Raw genomic sequence first — 21,750 nt, forward strand, 5'->3', positions numbered from 1 at the left:
AATCTCAACTCCTTCATATAGTCCACCATATACTAATTGCACAATGTTATCTTGGTCATAGTTCATTTCACTCTAGACATTTGGATAAATAATTTAATTTCTGTCATCAGAGAGGCGTCATCCAGCAACTGATGGAAACAGATGCAGATCCACAGCCAAACATTAGGCATCACTCAGGGAATCCTGCAGAAGAGGGGAAGAAAGAATTATAGGAGCCAGAGGAGTCAAGGATACCACAAGAAAACTCACAGAATCAACTAACCTGGGCTCATGGGGGCTCACAGAGACTGAACTGACAACCAGGGAGCCTGCATGGGACTGACCTAGGTACTCTGCATATAGGTGACAGTTGTGTAGCTTGGTCCTCTTGTGGGACTCCTAACAGTGGGAACAGGGGCTGACTCTGACTCTTTTACTGGCTTTTGGGACTCAACTTCTCATACTGGGTCGCCTTGCCCAGCCTTAATACATAGGAGAATGCTTAGTCTTCCTGCAACTTGATATGCCGCGTTTTGTTGATACTCATGGGAGACCTGCCCTTTCCTAAACAGAAACGGAGGAGTAGATTGGGGGTGGGAACAGAGAGAGGGTTTTGGGGAGGGACTGGGAGAAGATGGAGGGCAAACTGCGGCTGGAATGTAAAATAAATAAATTAATTAAAAAACGTTTTTATTTCCTTGAGTAGGTATTGCTCATATCAGAACATTTCTGTTTCCTTAATTTTTTTTTTTTCAGTTTCTGTCCATTTTCTTTGGTAGAGTGCCTAGCATTCTTTAACATTTAAGCATAAAGGTTGTTAACAGCTTAGGCAGGAAAGGTTCATTTTCAGCTTCTGGTTTCAGGGTTTAGTCCATCTTGGTGGGACAGGAACGAGGGAACAGCTGCATGGCAGCTGCCAGGGTGCTCACAGAGCTGCTGAATCCGGAAGCAAAGAGCAGGAAGCAAAGAGCAGCAGGGATGAAAAGCAGGGATGAAAAGCAAGGCTGGGCTATGACCTTTACAGCCGACTCCTAGTTACCCGCCTGCACCAGCAGGTCCTACAGCCCTGCAGAACAGCCTGGGTGGGGTGTTAATGTCCAGACTTGTAACAGTCATCTTCATAGCAAAACCCTTCCTGACATGGTTCAGAAGGAACGACAGTATCGGTTCTCCTTCCTGTCTCTCTTGAGCGAGAACCATTTCATGTTTGCTGATGTGCCTCTGATTCCTACCAGCATAGTTGCTTTGTTAAATGTTCCATAAATGTTGGTTGACGTATTATTACTGATTTAAAGAAATATGTATTCTTCATACCTTAAGTTGTTTTTCTTAATTAACATGTTCCCATGGAAGTTCTCCTAGGACTTGGACCTTCTTCCCTTTAGGTTCCCCAAGTAGCTGCTACAGACATTCTTTAAATTCTTTTGGAAATTCCCTGTATTATTGTGAAAATAAGTGAGCATTTTGTTTTCTGTTTCCTAATATTATTGTATTTGTTAAGTAATGAAATGGTGTCTAAAAGTGCTTCCTATGACATCAAATAGACTCTTCTGATTAAACACTTGTGATTAACACTTTAGCTATTCTTCATTTGATATTGTTTAAAGTCTGGGTGGTAGCCTGTTATACCCCTGCAAAAACTATCCCATGGTATGAGGACTGAACATACTTTTTAGATATTGTCAGATGTGTGTGTGTGTGTGTGTGTGTGTGTGTGTGTGTGTGTGAGAGAGAGAGAGAGAGAGAGAGAGAGAGAGAGAGATGAAGCAAAAATTGGAAAGTACTTGCATTTATCAGGCTTTCTATTGATGTTGTTTGTTGAGGATGTGAGTTTCCTGTATTTACAGATAAGCACTGGAGAAACCAGGAAGGTTAAACACATAGGCTTTTCTCTTCAAAGGAAGGAGATGTTTACCTGTTTCGCACCCAGAAAACTGGGAATGGATGTAGTTTATAACCTGGTGGTTTTTTGCTATCTGTAGGGCCACACCTCACCTGAATCCCCCAGACTAACTTGTTTGCCACAGTCACTCTTCCAAACCCTTATCTTGAGCGTGTTTCTGAGTCAATAGAACTGATCTTTATGGAAGAGGTCATATGTACTTTGTGAAGAGTTTCACTGTAAGATTGTCTTAAGCTTTGTTGTACATGTGGGATTGGGCTAATTATCATCAGGAAACTTCTTTTCCAAAATTGTGCTCTGCTTAAATATGGCTAACATAAACTGCTTGAGGTCAGACTCTAGAATTCTGAACCAACACTGGCAAAGATGCACTGAACCAGATTTCCTTCTTGCCTCAAGAGGATTGTTCTCTGCCAGTCCTGGTGTTTGCGGAGACCCCCACAGTTGTTGTCATTAAATACAGCTGTTTATCTACATGTTAGAGATAAGATAAAATAAGAGTATCATTTCCTCTTAGTTTTAATATGTTTTCTAAATTACTGCATGCTAAAGCACAAGCACACGTAATTCAGAAAGTGGTTGCCTCTGTGCTGAGATCTGCAGATGCACATTCACCTTCCACCAACTGTGGGAAAGCATAGGTGAGTTGCTAGGAATCAAACAGCTGTACATATTTGTGAGGACGATTATAGGTTGTCTGATGTAATTCCAAAGAAAATCCCAATATAAGTGAAGTAGGCTTTACTTTTTAATGTGTCATCGAGAACTGCTAGACATTTGGTTTTTTACTTATAATGTTTGTAACTAATTAAATTTTGTGAAGTAATGAAATTCAGAATTCTAGGAGATACTCAACTTGTTACAGTTTGTAATAAATTCATGTATTATACAACATTTAGAACCATATGTATTAATTATTTGTGTATATAACAGGCATCTCAGAGTTATGTTGACGAATGTTCTATGGACGGATTTAGGACGAAAATTCAGAAAGACCCTACCTAGAAATGATGCTAATTTATGTGATACCAGCAAGGTGCAATCAGACTCATTGCCTTCGACATCTGTTGACAGCATAGAGACATGTCAAAAATTAGATCCTCTTCACCAAAGCCTTAATTTATCTGAAAGGTATGTTACTGAGTATTGATTTTGTTTAATTTACTACATGTGAAATAGTATAAATCCAATATTCTTGAAGACAAGATTGTTGGAAATGATACTGAAGATCAGTACATACAGGTTTGTTTCACTCCAGAACAAACCTTACAGTTTTACACCCTGATTTTCAGTTAAATGATGGTTCTGTACGTCACTAAGGAGATTGACAAGGGTTTGAAAAAGGCTTTTTATTCCATTTAACTTATTTACTTTATGATTAATTGATGTCTATATTTTAGGAATTTTATGATATAAAAGATAATATGTATGCATATTTGTATATATGTGCATATTCATGTTGGTTTGCATACTTTATTTTTTACCTTTTACTTTAAAAATTATTTTTAAAATTTTACATGTATACTGTGTTTGCATCATTTCCCCTCCTCTTTTTATGCCCTTCAAACACTTTCAGGTTCTACGCACTCCCTCTCAAATTCATGGCTTATTTTCCTTTAATTATTAGTATTGCAAGTATATATATGTATATATATATATATATACACACACACACATGTATACGTATATGGATGCATAGACAAATAAAATTTGCTGAGTTCTTTTAGTGTACTTGTATGGATATGTTTTTTAGGCTGACCACTTTTATTTTGGATAACCAAATAGGGGGTCCTGAGGAAGACTATTTCTCCCCCTGTTAGCATTTAAAATGACGTATGGCTCTTCATGTAGGGATGGGGACCCCGTTCAGGTCTAGTTTAGGCAGCCATATTGTTGAGACTGCACAAGTGCAGCAGCTTCCCTGCTACATAGAGAAGATGCTGTCCTGCAGCAGAAGGTCTGATCCTCTGGCTCTCACAGCCTTTCTGCTTCTTCACTTGTGGTGTTCCTTGAGCCTTAGATGTTGGGGTTGTGTTGTAGATGCATCAGGTGGGGCTGGGTACTTCATGCTCAGTTGTTCTCTGCATTTTGACCGGTTTTGGCTTTCTGTAATGGCCTGTGTCTGCCGCAAAAATAAGCTTCTCTGACGAGGAATGAAAACTACACTCCTCTGTGAGTGTATAAAACTAAGTATTAAGGAGGCAGGTAGAGATTAGACTAGCTTGGGGAAGTGGCAGTAGTAGATTCTCTCCTCTAGGTTCCATGACTTAACCAGCCCTCCGTGGTTGCCTAGGTTTACAGTACCAGGCATGAATTCCCTCTTATTCAGTAGGTCTTAAGTCCAATTAGGTGGCTGTTGTTCACTCCCAGGAATAAGTGCCACCATTGCATCCTTGGGGAACTCCTGCAGTGCTGGTCATTGTTATGGTTCACAGGCTTTACAGCTGGGTAGGACTGTTGCTTTTCTCCCTTGGCAGCTTGCATAGCACCTTCAGATACTGTGAGAACCAGTCTTCAGGGAGGAGGCTTCCAGGTCAGATCCACCTGGATTTCTCCAAGTCCTGTGTCTGAAGCGTCTGGTGTCGTCAGCATAGGGTCTCACCTTCACGTTCTGGAAGGCAGCCAGGGCAATGACAATAGCCTATTTTGTTTTGGAGTCTCATGGGTTCTCCTAAACAACAGTTTTGAAGGGAGTTTCCCAGGCCTGGGACTGGGTCTTTTGTTAGTCTGTGGCTCTTGGGGGGAACATTATCACCACAAGTGGTATAGCTTTCTGTAATTGCTATATATATATATATATATAACTGTATATATGAATAGATCTCCATGTACACTCACATATATGTAATTTTGAGTAACACTAAAACAGCATGATTGCCTATGGCTTTTCCAGCTATCCACAGTGTTACTTACCCCCTTTCTGTGTTGCTATCCCTTCCACCGTGACAGCCCCCACTCCCCATCCCCCGTTTCATAGCACCTGGGTTCTGCCTCTTCTCTTCTAGAGCTCTTCCACCACTACGATCCCTTTTTATTCTTTTGTTTTCTAAATTGTAGCATATATTTTAAACATAGTTTAATCTGGATCCTCATTACTTTTGGTTTTGTGAGGGTTCTCATATTTTACACACATTGATTTAGTATAAGAAATGATATTAAAATATGACTTCCAAAGTTTAAATAGTAAATATTCAGTTTATTTTTTAGAAGTAACAAGACAAAACTCTGTGATTTTGAAAAAAATTATTTATTTTTTATTTGTGTATATGTGCATATGCCCACAGACATCTGAAGAAAGTGTTAACTGTCCTGGAGCTGGAGTTACAGATACTGTGATCCGCCATGTGGGTGCTGGGGACTGAACTCTAGTCATCTCCAAGAGCAGCGAGCTCCCTTAATCACTGAGCTGTATCTCCAGCCTCCGATTTTTTTTTTTAATTGTATGTAGGGTTTGGTGCTAAAAAGTAGGAATTAGGAATTTTTAATATGTAATGTAATACTTTATATTTCCATTTACAGTTTTAGCTCTCAAATAAATATTTTTTTTTTATTTTTATTTTTTTTTTTGGTTTTTCGAGACAGGGTTTCTCTGTGTAGCTTTGCGCCTTTCCTGGGACTCACTTGGTAGCCCAGGCTGGCCTCGAACTCACAGAGATCCGCCTGGCTCTGCCTCCCGAGTGCTGGGATTAAAGGCGTGCGCCACCACAAATAAATATTTTTTTAGGGTTGGTACATTGTTTAGAGTCAGAATAACTTGCCCTTTACCATGGGAGTGCTTTGATATTATGCTCTATAATCTGGAATTTTCTCTTTCTTTCTATTTGGAGACAGGTTCTCATTATGTCCTCACTTTGTAACTCTGGCTTGCCTGGAACTCTCTATAGAGACCAGGCTGGCCTTGAACTCACAAAGATCTGTCTGCCACTATGGTGTGTAATCTGGATGACAGTAAATTTAAGCTAAAATCCAGATAAAACTAACTTTAAGCAGTTATTTTGAAAAATAAAAATGTTACTTTCTTAAAACATCCAAACGTAAGTCTCTGTCTATGTCTCTCTCTTACACACACACACACACACACACACACACACACACACACACACACACACACGCTAAATAAAGAACATTTGGGGCTAGAAAGATGGTTCAGTGGTTAAGAGCACTGGCTACTCTTTCTGAGGACCCGCTTTGGATTCTCAGCACTCATGTAGTTATAATTGTTTGTAACTCCAGTTCTAGGGGATCTATTGCCCTCTTCTGGCCTCAGTGAACACTAGGCATGGACATGTTGCACAGCCATACATGCAGGCAAAACATTCATATCATAAAACAATAACATAATAAATTTAAAATGAATACTTCTTTTAAAGGATAAAATCATAAAATGTTTACTGAGACTGTCCTAATAAATCATATTTGATAGAAATTTAACTTTTTAAAACAGAACACCAAATAGTTTGTATAAGTTTAAATCAGTTTGTTCTTAGTGTTTTGATTACTAGCATTAATCTTTTGAGGTATTAGAAAGCTAATCTCAGCTGGGCAGTGGTGGCGCACGCCTTTAGTCCCAGTACTTGGGAGGCAGAACCAGGTGGATCTCTGTGAGTTTGAGGCCAGCCTGGGCTACAGAGCAAGATCCAAGACAGGCACCAAAACTACACAGAGACACCCTGTCTCAAAAAACAAAAAACAAACAAAAAAACAACAACAAAAAAGAAAACTAATTTCTAACAGTGCTGATATGTAAAGGGTTAGTTAGAAGAATGACTTTAATGGTATTTCTGACTCTTCTGGAAGGAAGCTTCGATTTTCCTCCAGATGACAACAAAATTGTTAGTCCCCCCACCCTCATACTTTATGACAACTGTGTAGTGTTCCATTCTTTCTGAAGAATAGTTTTTCCCAAGAATTGTTACCAGCTAAATGACGTGTTCATGAAGCGGTAGTATAAGGAGTTTGCTCTCCCCCTCTCCTCCTTCCCTCCCATCCAGTTCCCGGCATCCAGCTAATCCAGTCCTCTTTGCTAAGGTCTAGGCCGACTGAACTCAGACTTACTCCAAACTACAAACATAATCTTTATTCTCAACTCATTCTTAATGTTTGTATCCCTTTGCTATCTGGTGAATGGCCCACCCGTATACTCAGTTCTGTAAATTAGATCTTGGGAATGGCCCTTAACTCCCTGCCCCCTTTTTTTCATCCCTTACATCCCATCATTTACTCTATTTAGCTATTTTGATTTCAAACTAAATCTATATTGAAGTAATGTTTCATGTTTATTTCCAGCACTCCAGTCAAAGCCCTAATAATACTGTGTCTTTATTATTTTGATAGTAACTAGTTTGGGCTTCCTGTGCATATACTTTTTCTTATAAAGTCATTCCTTCTCTTTATTTTAAAAGTCAGGTGGTACTTGTTACTTTCAAGGTAAAGTTGCTGTAGTTGGGCACACAGGACCTTATGACTGACACTCTGACTGTGTCTCCTGTGTCTGTTTGCTCCTCCACGTTTACGTTCTTCCTGGGGAACTGTTTACATCTCACTGAATGCCATGTGCTGTTTCAGACATGTTCTCAATCCTTTATCTTGTAAACAGTCTCCTCTTCCATTTTTACTTATTTCTGCTGGCTCTGAACATTGAGCTCGTTCATCTTTGACTCCCATCTTAGGTAGCTACACTTGATCCACTCCCACCCCCCCATCCTGTTTAATAGCCTATTATTCATCATAGTACTCATATTGTGATTTTTAGCTTCTTTGTATCCTTGACAGTAAACTTTGTGAGAATGAGAACTACATTACAGTTTATTCTTCTCTCCTAGTATAGTACTAGGCATATACTCAATAATAAGTATTTGCTGAATAAAAAAAAGCAATTACTTCTTAACAGAGATATATCTTCAGACCTTTATTGATGCATATTTTCCTCCATCAGAATGAATTTTCGACTCTGTAATTTTGATGACAACCAGGAAAAGAGATTGCAAGCCTCAAATAAAGAAATTGGAGAACTCTTTTGGGTACGGCTCTGGATGAATGTGTTCTGAGACTCACTGTTTTCAGTAGGAGGTCTGCGTCTCCTTCAGTCTGCCTGGAGTTTGACATGAGGCCTTTTTTTTTTTTTTTTTTTTTACTTTTACCCTGCTAGGACATATTATTTCAGAAAAACAAAAAGATAAAAAAAAATTACCTTTGCTTTTAAATTTTGTCCTAAAGTTTAACTTTTAAATAAACAAAAATTACATATTCAATTACAGAAATGACTTCTTGTTATAAATTTTGCTTTCATTCTGGTGTCTATGGGCAGTGAACCAAGAGCCTTTTACATAAGGACCGTTTGACCTTTTGATTTCCAGGTAAGACTGATGGAACAAATAGCAAACACGTGCTTCAAATCAGCTGCATAATATAATGAAAATAAAGAGTCAGGAGTAACAGAAATACCAAACTAGCAGTGTGTTCAGTGTACATATAAAAAACAAAAAACAATGGGGCTTGTTTTAAAACATGATTCTTTGGATGTGTTTGACTCTTTCTAAAGGACACAGTAATACATTTTACTGTAGAGCTTATTTCCACATGTGGTTCACATCTGTTTTCCTGGTTGAAGATTTCCAGACTTTTATTAGCCTTGGTCGGCAGGAGCTGAGTGGGACACACACAGAGGATGAACTTGCTCCTGCTTTCATTTATGAGCAGCAGAGATTATTAGTGAAGTACAGGACATTATATATTCATATTCTTTTAAGGAGAGTTACTGATACTTGGAATTGATCTAAATGGTGTATTTATTATTTTTCTTAAATTATACATTTGAAACAAAAAAAATACAACATATTCCAAATACTGTTACTTTATGGTTTCTTTAGTCCAGTAATATTCTAATTGAGTGATAATTTAATTTGTTCACTTAAAATTTAGCTTTGTGAAAGGAAAAAGAAATCCGTGAATCTTGGGGTTAGGGGCATAGCTTAGTTGGTAAAGTGTCTGTCATGCAAGCATGCAGGCCTGATTTTGATCCCAGCATCCATGTAAAAAGCAGGATGTAGTGGTGTGTGTTTGCAGTCCCAACACTGGGGAGGTGGAAATAGGAACTCTCGGGCTCACTGGTCAGCCAGCCTCGCTTAATTGGCAAGCCCTAGGTCCCATGTGAGGGGTTTTGTACAAAAAATACTGTGTACGGCTCTTGATGAACAACACTGTGGTTGTCCTTTGCCCTCCACATGTACACATACATATGCACACATGTGCATACACTCTTACCCAACATGTATCCATCTACACACGAACATACCATATACTTATACACATACCTACCTACACGTGCACATGCGCGTACACACACACACACACACACACACACACACACACACACACACACACACACAGATAGACAGACAGACAGACAGATAGAAAGGAAATCTGTGGATCTCCCAAAGTTATAGACCTGTGAGATGGCCATTGGGTAAAAGCACTTGGTGTGCAAGCTTGACAAGCTGAATTTTGTCTCTAAATTCATAGTGGAAGACTGGAACTAATTCCCGAATATAGTCCTCTGATCTACATACCTGGACTGTGGTATGTGCATACACATATAATTTAAAGTTTTGAAAGAAGAAAATAGAAAAAAAACTAATAATTCTTACTTTAAGATGCTGCTTTAGAAGCTGTAGTTCGAATTATGTCATCTGAGAGATGAGTGGATTTATGATGTCCTTGTTAAAAATGCCACATACTATACTTTTTATTAATGTATATTATAGAAATTAATGTAAATTATAGAAAAATGATATTGGATTAGCCATGTAACTTTTTATATTGCAGCTATATTAGCAGGTGTAATTATTGTTTTTCAGTAGACTTTATTTTATTAAAAATGGCTGTTGAAATGATTGCATATTAATATATGCAATGCTTCCCTACATTTGTTAAATATTTGAAACCCTTAGTTACCTTGCTCTATGTAAGCCATACTCTAAGTCATGAGGATATGCCTGCAGTGGAGCCATAGAAGCACAGCTTTCTTAATACACTTTCTCCTGACTTCTTTCTCAGTATTCGTTTCTGCTGTGGTTTGGTATATTTTTTATATTCTGAAGTGCAGTCTTATAGTTGTTTCATAGTTCTTACATACTCAGGAAAACAAATTGGATATAGTATATGACATGACAACTTTCATTCCTTCATTCCAGATTGAGATAGGTTGTATAACTTCAGAGCTTCTTGAAATACAAGGTAGCTCTTGATAATAGTGACAGTACTAATTTATAGAGTTGTAGTCCCAAAGACAGATCAACTGCTATGAATTTAGTTTACTCTATAGAGCTATTTCTCTAGGGCCATCACACAAAGCTCCTTTTTCTCAAGGTATCCAAAGTGGATTTTATCCATAGGTGATAGATGGTATTGGACAATGGCTATGAATTTTGAAGAGCTGAGGAAATGACTATAATCATTGCTAGGTGTAAGTTACACTTACTTTTCTAGGTTGCAGAGTCTAATAGTTCAAAATTAACATTGACCAAGACTTCAATAATATGAAATTCAACTAAGTTTCCATTTACTTTGAATATACATGCTAGTAATTGTGTTAATTACTTTAAATCTATTATTTTGTTTAATTCTTGCTGTCTAAGGTAGATACTCTTCCCATGTTAGAGATGAGGTGATCAGAAACAGAAATTTTGGTAAGTAACTCTCCTAAAACAAGTGTTACTTGGTGGTGGAATCAGATTCCTGACCTCTGCTGTGAGCATCCGCAGCCTGTGCTCATAATTCCTGTGCCATGGTTCCTTTCTTCACCCTTTCACCCTTCAGAATCTCAATATTTTTCTCTGCAGGAAAATAGGAATTGGGCTTTACTACATATTTCGTAGTTCATTAACCTTTGGTGTTCTATTCATTTTTCGTTTTGTTCTGTGGCATTTGTTCACATAGTAGTAGAGTGCTTTCTAGTTGAAAGCGAAGTGTTAGGGACATGTTGGGATGTGTCTTGAGCCCTTTGACAGCTTTGGGGGACCTTCAAGGTCTATAGCACCTCAGGGAATGCAGCTTCTAGTGCTTAGTGTCTAATCTTTTAAAGTAATTTTTGTTTGAGTTTTGGTTTTTCTGTTCTAGGAAAGAATTCTGAGTTTGTTATTTGACTAATTTTCGTATCCAGTTTACATTTATTTATCTTTCCAAGTTTCAGTTCCCCCTTTTTTGATTTTTTTCTTTCTTCAAACTCTACTAGCATAACAAATAATATGAGAATGGGATGTGAGGGCCCTCTGGCTACAACTTCAGTTACCCCATCGTTTGCCAGGGTTGATTTGGTGGATCTGGTTTTTCCTCAGCACTCCATGAGCGTCCCTCCTGAGGCTGCCACACCGATCTCCCTCACAGAGGTGGACTGGTCAACTGAGATGGATCGGTCAGGGCACATGAATAGCTGTGCCAACCAAGCTAAAGAGAATTGGACAACCATTTATTATTCAAAAGAAAATTCTGAGCAGTATTCTTTCCTTGCTGATTTTTTTAGGTCAGTTTATCCTTTTCAGCATTGTTTAGCACTAGAATTCTTTGTAGACAGTCTCTTTATTTTTGGGAAGAAATGCTTATTTCAGGTACTGAACACTTGAAGCCATCTTTAAATTATGCTCCCATCAGATATTTAAACAGATACAAAATGATAGTTGGCATTTCTTTGATATATCTCCTATGTGCCCACAAATCTTGGATTTACTTTCTCTATAATGGGAAACACCTTGTTGATTTTCAAAATGAGTTGTCAGTTTAGTGTATTGTAGCCCTGGCTGCCCTGGAACTCACTCTGTAGACCAGGTTGGCCTTGACCTCAGAGATCCGCCTGCCTCTGCCTCTGGAGTGCTGGGATTAAAGGCATGTGCTACCACCGCCCAGCAAAAGCAAATAAAATTCTATGTGCACTAAAACATTTCCTTGGAAAAATCTGATGATAACCTAAATGTATTTCTATCTTACTCCAACTTTTCCTTCCTTCCTTCCTTCCTTCCTTCCTTCCTTCCTTCCTTCCTTCCTTCCTTCCTTCCTTCCTTCGTTCCTCCCTCCCTCCCTCCCTCCCTCCCTCCCTCCCTTCCTTCCTTCCTTCCTTTTTTTCTTTCCCTGAGACAGGGTCTCACTGTATAGACTAGGGTAGCCAAGAACTCCCAGAGATCTCTTTGCCTTTGCTCCCCAAGTGTTGGAATTAAAGGCATGTGCCACTATACCCAGATCAATATTTTTCTTAAAGTGTTGAGAGTCATAATTGATTTTTGTTTTAGAACAGTGCATAGTATGAGATCAGAACAAGAGAATCTTGAGATTTCTTTTGATTCTTCATTGCTCCCACCACTTTAAATCTAGCATTTCTTTTCAATCTAGTGCTTCAAAGGATAATCCTTTCTGGAATCAAGTGTACGAAGAAGACAATACTAATGGGATACTTAGAGGTTTAAATGATGCAACAATAATGAAAAATACCTCTGTGTTACTTCCTCCAAATTGGAGTACGCTTCCATTCTTTTTTATCCATCTTAAACCCTAATTTAAGGGAGCTGTACTTACTGTCAGCTTTGGGTTTAGATCATAGATATTGTTTAATCATCGTAGAACTGTTTCTTAATGGTGGTTCTACTAGAAATAGATATTCAAGGATTTCCTGAAGTACCTGCCTGTAGAAGGTCTTAGTTATCCATAACCCACTTTTATGGAATGGAAGAAGCAAAAGCCCAAAGACAACAGGCTTTCAGGGAAGAGTTCATTAGAACACTTGGGCACATCACTCAACACTCTGAGATTGGGATGCTCAGTGTTTAAAGTAGAAAGCTAATTTAAAGTTAGTATCTGTGGCTGATTTTATTTGTTATTATTAACGTGTATGTGTGTGTGTGATATGTGAGAATATGAGCACGCACGTACTACAGCATGTCTGTGGAGGTCAGAGAGCAACTTTTGGGACTTGATGCTCTCCTTCCACCTTGATGTGAGATCTAGAGATTGAACTCAGGTTGTCAGGCCATCTCACTAGTCCTAAAGTTCTTTTAAGGTCCCGCATCTTATATGGTTTGGAATATAGTGAAAGGAACACAATGTCTTAACATATTGAAAGTAGATAATGCTTCTGAATATTTAACAAGATTCAGTGAAGTTGACATTTTTATTTAAGCAAAAGTACTTAAGCCTTGTCAAAATATATCCTTTATTTCCATAAAATATCAGCAAAGCGTGTTAGCTACATATTTGTAATAGTTAAGGGGACGTGGGCCATCCAATAAAGGAGAAACAAGAGTGCTTTGAGAAATGATAACTATCAGGCTTGGTAGCGAACACCTGTACTCTGTATCCTGCTACTGGAGAGGCTGATGCCAAATGGATTGATCCTCAAATTGGACCAGCTTGGACAACATAATGAGAACATGTTTAAAATAAAACAAAAGCAGTAGCTGGGGCTAGAAAGAGGGCTTAGTGGTTAAGAACGTTTGCTGCTCTTGCAGAGGACCCAGGTTTGGTACCCAGTACCTATACCAGGTGCCTTACAACCATCTGTAACTCTAGTTCCAGGGCAGCTCACACGCTTTTTCTGGCTTTCCACCATACACAAGTAAAATAAACTAAATACATATTTTAAAAACACAGTAACAAAACCTAAAAAAGACTCCTCTCTCTGGCAAACGCAAACAGTTGCCTTGAACAAGTCAGTAGGGTCAAATGTTGTCGTTCCTCCTCCTCCTGCCATGCTGGAGTCAAACCCTAGACCTTGTGCATGTGAGTCAAAGGTAGTCTTGAGGAAATCTTTGTAGTGCAGCAACACATCACTTGCTCACAATGGAAGCTGAGTAACCAAGGAGATTCTGCCTCTGGTTTTTGATTATGAAGATGCAAGACATACAGTATATCTACTATGGAGTCCACCAATTTAGAGAACTTTAAATATTTCAAGATACACATTTCTAAACATTTAACTGATCAGCTTATTCATCTGATGCTATTATAATGTTAACATAAACGTTACCATCAGTGTATGTACTGTTTCATTTGTGGAATCTAGCATTACCACGGATGTAATCTGAATGTTGTCTTTCTTAATGGATGTAGCATTCTTCATTTGGTGATCACAAGTGTCTCTCAAGGATCTTTCTGCTAAAAGAAAACATCAGTTTCATGGATTGGTTTGTGGTGATATGTATTTTTAATAAATACTGGAAAAGGAAAAAAGCTTTTTTTTTGAGAAAAATTGGTTAACATTTAAGTACTGCCATAATATCTGTTAGTAAGGTTAAAGATATTATAGTCACATGCTGATAATCTGCCCCATAATTTGTAAGAAACAGTACTTTTAGAAACAAAATGTTTTTATCTACCCCAAATTTTGAGTATCTGTGTGTTGATTTCCTGACTGTTACAATTCTGAGAGAGCTTACTTGCACTGAAGTGACAATGTTTGAAAATTCAACTTCATGGGATACATTTTTTCTTTTCTTTTCTTTTTCTTCTTCTCCCACCCCCTGAAAACTCTAGTACAGTACAGTGTTTGTCATTCTATGTGGCAGGATACCCAGAGTTATATTGACGGATATCCTGCGAACGGAGTTAGGAAGAAAATACTTAAAGATCCCATCTATAACTGAGGCCAGTTTGAGTGATACAGCCAACCTGAAGTCAGAGCAACTTTCTTCATCATCTGATGGCAGCTTAGAGTCTTGTCAGAATGTAAATCATCACAAGAGCTTTTTATCTGAAAGGTATGTCTAGTGCTAAAAATATATATATATTCATTCTTATGTACTTGATCTTTCCTCCCAGATATGTATTGTAAATATAAGACAAATGTGCTTTAATGGCTGATGTGACTTTCCCCCACTGGGTAGAATGGCTTTGGAAGTAGCAGTTCATGGATCATAATCAGAATCAAAAGTCCATTCTTGTATTTTGGAAAAATGGTTACAGGCACTGAATGAAACTTGAGGTACCTGCTTTAGTATCATACCCATTTATCTGGTATAATAGAAATAATTCCATTTCTCTCTTCTCTTCTCTTTCTGTCTGCCCTTCTATTCATCTGTCCGCACATTTCTCTGTGAATCTATCCATATCCATATCCATCCACGCATCCATGCATCCATCTTTGCTCATAATGTTTATACCAGGAAAACTGAACCTTTGCACTTGGTGCTTAGTAGATATTTATTGAACAAATGGATGAACACACTGCTGACAAAATCGGTTTGCAGTAGCTGAATTACATTAATAAGTGCAGCTTATTGTACTACTTAAGATAGATTTAACAAGTGCAGCTTACTGTACTACTTAAGATAGATATTAACAAATGCAGCTTACTGTACTACTTAAAATAGATAGCTCTTAAGTTGCTTTGTTTCAAGCACTAGGAGGGAGGTCTTGCATAGACTAGAACTAAGAAATACTTTGTCAAAAAAGTTAGATGATGCTCAGTTAATGAATTCTACTAGGTTTTTGTTTTGAGAGAGAATTTCTGCTCTGTAGCAGGACTTGAACTTGTGACCCTTTGTCTTCTCTTGAGTGCTGGGCTTCCTGTGTGCACCACCAAGTTTGACTTGTAGATTTTTTTCTAAATGTTCACTTGTTATAGACTATTAAAACTTATTTTTTGCTTCCAGTCTGTAGATTCAGAGCTTTTGTTCCAGTGAATATTTGTTCTGGTCTTAATGTCCCTTCTAATTTTTTCTTCTTCAAGCTTATATTTTCACAGTAAGCCTCATGCTTATGGTTCCCCCATTAAAGGCTTATAACAAAGTTCTTAACATTTCTAAAAAATAGTATCTTTTAAAAACTTTTTATTTCTTATCAACTTCTGAATTTTTCATATCTGTGTTCTGATTCATGAAGTATCAAAGCTAACTTACATAATTAGTCTGTGTTCTACTCCTTTCTGTTGCTGTGACGGAATATCCTGGCAAAAGCTACTTAGGGGAAAAAGGTTTTCTTTTAGTTCACAATTCCAGGTTATAGTCCATCATTGTGGGTAAGTCACAGTGACAGGAGCTTAGAGCAGCTTATCACACCATGTCCACAGTCAAGACCAGGGAAAATAAGTGCATGTATGCTCATGTGTGCTCTTGTGTGCTCGTTTGCTTGTGTTCTTACCCTTCATAGCTCAGGACCTTGTGCCTAAGGAATGGTATCTTTCCATAGCAGTTAACACAGTTAAGAAGACCATCTGCTACAGATATGCCCACAGGCTAACCCAGAGTAAACAGTTCTTTATTGAGACACTCTTTCCATGTGCTTCTATATTGTTCCAAGTTGGCAATTAAAGTTAGCCAGGACAATCTCTTTTAAAAATTGTCCCTTCTCCAAATAAGAGTTTCCGAGATGGGCTTGAGAGATGGCTCTGTAAACGGAGGCTCTTCTCTGTCCCTCCCCATCCTGTAGCCATTTCCAACCTTTACATATATATTGGTACTGATATAAATAAATATAAACTGTGCATTGCACACAAGTCAGCCAAAGATAATTTTTGTTTTATGTTTGAGCATGGAAAATATATGTCATGTGTCTTGTAGTTACTTTAGGTTTATTTTTCCATGTCTGTAGTTAGGATTTTCAGGGGTCTTCCTCCATTAAACCTGATCTCTTCTAACCCGGAATGAATCCATAGACTCTCACCTTCTGTGGAAACAAAAGCATAACCTCTTCCCCAAAGTGCCAGACCTTTTGACTTAAATTTTGTAGTCAAGATATTTTTAAAATATGTAGGTTTGTTTAATCTAGCAGCTTCCATAATCAAATATCTCATAGCAGTCAAAAATAATATACACAATCCAGACTTTCTGTGCATTTTCCATCCTCATGTGGCTTATGTTCTTTATATTACTTTACTCCCCTTTCTAAGGACTTTATTTTACTATTCTAAATCTATATTTTAATTTAAGGCTGTATATATATTTTCTCCTTTCTTTCTCAAGCCTCAGCACATCTTTTAAACACCCCATTACCTGTTTAGAAGCCTTTCTGCTGAATTGGTTTTTACTGTGTTTCTTAACCCTTTGTCTGTATGAGCAAAAACCTTACCCTGCCCTGCAATGAGCTGCTGGAGCTTGTGCTGAATGCTTAAGTCCCCAAGCAGTGACTGAGAGAACCCTCTCTGTACTGTGGCCCCTGTGAGAGACTGTGGAAACCTGCTACATGGCTTAGCTCATGGTGGTTGGTAGCTGGATCCATCTTGTTGGGAGATGTAGCTCTGCGCTGTTGCTGGCATGAGACTTTGAGACTAGGAAGCCCAGTGTGGCTCTGTTTCTCTGTGTTCAGAACCTTTTTTAAGCTTTCTCAGGTCTTATGTGGGTCCATGCCAGACTGTGGGTGCCATATGTAAACAAAGGCTTTTCTCTGTCCTGCCCCATCCCATAACCATTTCCAAATAATCACTCAGAGGCTTATATTAATTATAAATGTTCGGCTGATGGCTCAGGCTCATTACTAACTAGCTCTTACATTTAAGTTAACCCATTTTTATTAATCTTTGTATCACCACATGGCCCGTGGCTTACCAGTGCTCTGGCATCTTGCTCCTTTGGTGGCCGTTGGCGTCTGTCCTGACTCCACCCTTCTTTATCTCCATCTTCAGTTTGATAGTCTTGCCTAACCTTATTCTGCCTTGCCATTGGCCAAATAGCTTTATTTATCAACCAATGAGAACAGCACATATTCACAGCATATAGAAAGACCATCCCACAGTGTGGCTCAGTGGTTAAGAGCACCTAGAGGTTTGTTTCTGCCTATTCTAGTAGATTGAAAGGACCATACTTAAGGAGAGTTATTGTGCCATAATTATCCTTATAATCACTCTCAATGCAAATGAATTTCATCAGTCTAGGTTAATGTCATGTTCATGTAATTTAATGTTCATGACATTAACCTAGACTTCTTTTTTTTTTTTTTTTTTCTGAGACAGAGTTTCTCTGTGTAGCTTTGTACCTTTCCTGGAACTCACTCTGTGGCCCCAGCTGGCCTTGAACTCACAGAGATCCGCCTGCCTCTGCCTCCTGAGTGCTGGGATTAAAGGCGTGCACCACCACCACCTGGCCCAATGTTCATGACATTTAACCTTGAGCTTAATTTTCCTGAACTGTAAAAAGGGAATTAATTTAGAATGTATTTACTACTTTATAAAATAGTTACATTATTTAAATTTTTATATTTTATCCTTATGTACATAGATGTTTTGCCTGTATATATGTGTGTGCACCATGTGCCATACCCATAGAGATAAGAAGAGGGTGCTGGGTCCCCTGGGACTTGAGTTACAGTTGGTTGTATGCTGCTATGTGGATACTGGGAGTCAAATCCTGGTCCTCTGGAAGAGCATCCAGTGCTCTTAACCTCTGAGCCATCTTCCAGCCTCATTAAATTATCTTTTTAAATTTCAAAGTGATAAATTTTCTGCACATAAAATATAATATAAAGAAGTGTTATAATTTAAGCACTTTTTGTTGAAATTTATGCTATTATTTTCCATAGAATACAAGTTATGTTGATATATATTTATGTAATTAAGAAAATAGCTCTATTGTGAGGAGCTTAGGAAACTATCAAATTATAATCTGTACTTTTCATGTCTTATACTAAAGATGAATAATTATAGTCAGTATAAAATTTGTTTGTTTCCAGAATCTATTCAGTGAACCTCTTCAAGTTCCTTATAAGTAGTGAAATTTCTAGGTAGCTTTGATGTGCCCTCTGAAAATCAGTTCTCTTGTTGTCTTTAATTCTTACGTTTGGAATAAGCATAAACTTTGTAGCCAGACCTGGATTCAGCTTTCATCTGTGTTGCTGGCACAGAGTTACCCTGGCAAGTTCCTTGTGTCTTTAACACAGGGATAAGAATGTATGTCTTTTGGGGTTGATGGTTAGATTTGAGTAAAATCCATAATCCAAGGGGTTGGGGATTTAGCTCAGTGGTAGAGTGCTTGCTAGAGGCCCTGGGTTCGGTCCTCAGCTTGGTTTTAAAAAAAAAAAAGAAAGAAAGAAACCCTGTCTTGAAAAACAAAAACAAAAAAAACCAAAAACAACAACAACAAAAAATCCATAATCCAGTGCCTGGTAATAAGTGGTAGCATTATTTTTATGCTTTTTTTTTTTTTTTTTGGTTTTTCGAGACAGGGTTTTTATGCTTTTTTATTGCTGCTAGTTAAAAGAATCTATTAAAGTGCTGTGGGATGGTCTGTATGGCAAATGTGTTGCTGATTAGTCAATAAATAAAACACTGATTGGCCATTGGCTAGGCAGGAAGTGTAGGCGGGACAAGGAGGAGAATAAAGCTGGGAAGTGGAAGGCTGAGTCAGAGAAACACTGCCAGCCGCCACGATGAGAAACAGCATGTGAAGATGCTGGTAAGCCACGAGCCATGTGGCAAGGTATAGATTAATGGAAATGGATTAATTTAAGCTGTAAGAACAGTTAGCAAGAAGCCTGCCACGGCCATACAGTTTGTAAGCAATATAAGTCTCTGTGTTTGCTTGGTTGGGTCTGAGTGGCTGTGGGACTGGCAGGTGAGAGAGATTTGCCCTGACCGTGGGCCAGCAGGAAAGCTCTAGCTACATTAAAGGCTGTTGCTGTAGTTGATACTTCTGAAGTCTTCTACCCTGGAAGTGCCAGAATGATCTGAGAGACCACTGTTGCCAACAGCACTGAGGTCAAAGCATTTGACGGAGCTTGATCGGTCTCAACATTTAGTTTAAGGAGGAGTCCAAAGCTCCTCAAGTGAAACTTCTGTTCTTTCTTTTCTTAAAAAGGAGTCCTTTTGAAAGGAGAATTCAGAGTACTTGATGGAAATACATTGACTTAGAGCTGTGCCATCGCTTCAGTAGATCTGTCCCAGTACAGCTGTATTGCTGTCTGAAAGACCAGCTTCCAGGCTGCTGCAGGGTAGTAAAGAAAATGCCACAGAGCAGCGAGGCTTCAGGAGCTTTTTCTCTCCGAGGGTCTTAGGAAAGAACACAGGCAGTCTGATGGTCACTTTCTCCATTCTCTCATTTACTCTTGTTTCTCATCTTGGCTTCTCTGTCTATTTTCTCATGTTGGCTCCAGCTCCTCTTTGGTTCTTACAGCTGTTTATACTCAACAGAAACTTTCATGTTGAACATAGGAGTTACATTTTAGGGTCACATTTCAGAGAACAGTAAGAAACAGAGCCATCCCGACAATACATATGCAATAAATCTTAGCTCTCTAATTGCTGGGGCTGTAATCTTGCAGTTGCAACTTCAAAGAAAGACCCACTTATTGTTACCTATTTAGAGAGAGAGTTAAACTATTGAGGAGTCTAAGAGAAATAAGGAATTTGTGCAGATATCCTATATTTCTAATGTAGTAACATTATAAACTAACGTTTTGTAATTAACAGAAATGCCGGGCTTTCTTGAAGTTTTTTTTTTTTTTTTTTTTTTTACAGAAAGAGATCTGTGTCGTAAATGCTTTGGTTAGAACTCAAGTTTATCTTAAATTTCTTAATATGAGCTTACTATGGCATTCTCCAAGGCACAGTGACAATAAAAGGTTTTTAAATCTTGAAATAGGATACTTTCCTATCCTGTGTGTAACTTGTGATTGTCTAAGAACACCTGCATCCCTCATCAGGTGCTACAGAGTCAAGTTATTTTCTGTAGCTTTGACTAGTCAGAATATATTTTCACAATTTGAGGTCAGGAATGGGTGTAAAGAAATTAATTATTTGCCAGCTAGCAGTAATTGGGCTGTCTTTGTATTTACAGCCTAGCCAGGCAGCTCAGTTGTGTGTCCTTGTGATAGCAAGGCACCTGGCCTAATCTAAAGCTCTTTTGAAGCTTTGTGTCACCTCACGATGTACAAGAAGCCTGTAACTGCAGTTCTCAACATAAAGATTAAAGGAATTTGAGCCAATCCAGACTCCACTGTTTTCTTCTGTCAGCCTGAGCTCTGATATAAAACAGCTTCTAGGTGTGACTTACAGACCTCGTGTGTAACTTCAGGCCTCACGATGAAAAATATCCTAGTATTGTTTCTATTCATCAACATTATACAGCTTAGGAAGAAATCATCTTCCTGACCATCCACAGATATGCATGTGCCCAGTAGGTGACTATATTCATGAGATAAACGCAGGCAGTAGAGGAATTCTGTGAAATTACAGACAGAAGCAAACAGAATTCAGAGTCTGTGGCCCCATAAGCCTTGCTTGAACGAGGTTCCTCCATCCGAGAGTTATTTATCTGGTGGGTTGACACCTGGATATAAATTGCCATCTGCTGTATTATGCCATGGCCTGCCTGTGACATGGCTGAAATACAAGATAAACACAGACTATGTGGAGTGTAGGCATCTGTTGTAACCACCCTCCTCCCACTTCTTCTCAACAGCAGAATGGGTGTGTAGACATTATTTAGAGCTTCTCAGAGACAGGCTGTCTTAATTACTGTTATTATTATTCTGTTATTGTGAAGAACGTGGTAACATGCCAGTTCTTGATATATGTAACACCAAGTACGAACTCAGTCTGTGGAGGAGTAATGCAGGCTGTATCCGTAGAAACTGAGGTTTCCTGGGCAAACCCTCACTGGGGCACTTCATGATGCATGTGGGGAAGTGGTAGGTGAAGACTGAAGCTCTGCTTTAGCCTTATCCTGCCAAGAATGACTACTATCCTTGTTACAGACAACTGGAATAGAATTATGTGAGAAAGAAAATAATCAGAAGTCAAGAAATGATAGAAAATACCAGTGGTGAACAGAAACTTAAATTATCTACTTTAGGTAGTATATTCCACATGGCAGTTTTCACTATTTTAACGTATAAACCTTAATTACTATGCTTTAAATTAATTCTGGAGTAATTTTAAACTTACATTTATTCTAGTT

At 38.4% G+C, this 21,750-nt stretch overlaps 1 protein-coding gene across 4 annotated transcripts in view; it reads left to right on the forward strand.

Annotated features, from left to right (window-relative positions):
• The window catches only part of Senp7 (SUMO specific peptidase 7), a 130,764-nt gene that overhangs the window by 63,727 nt on the left and 45,287 nt on the right, over positions 1-21,750 (forward strand). Inside the window, exons 6-7 of one of the 4 annotated variants that reach the window (XM_052740886.1) lie at positions 2,816-3,013; positions 14,431-14,622. The exons of 1 other annotated variant lie outside the window; for it this stretch is intronic. In XM_052740886.1, coding sequence (XP_052596846.1) covers positions 2,816-3,013; positions 14,431-14,622 — 390 coding nt within the window. The remainder of the gene's footprint in view (positions 1-2,815; positions 3,014-14,430; positions 14,623-21,750) is intronic. 2 more of the 4 variants (XM_052740887.1, XM_052740888.1) reach the window with 2 other exon arrangements.

This window comes from Peromyscus californicus, unplaced genomic scaffold, assembly GCF_007827085.1.
Source record: "Peromyscus californicus insignis strain IS unplaced genomic scaffold, ASM782708v3 Scaffold_16__1_contigs__length_79575227, whole genome shotgun sequence".
NCBI lineage: Eukaryota > Metazoa > Chordata > Mammalia > Rodentia > Cricetidae > Peromyscus > Peromyscus californicus.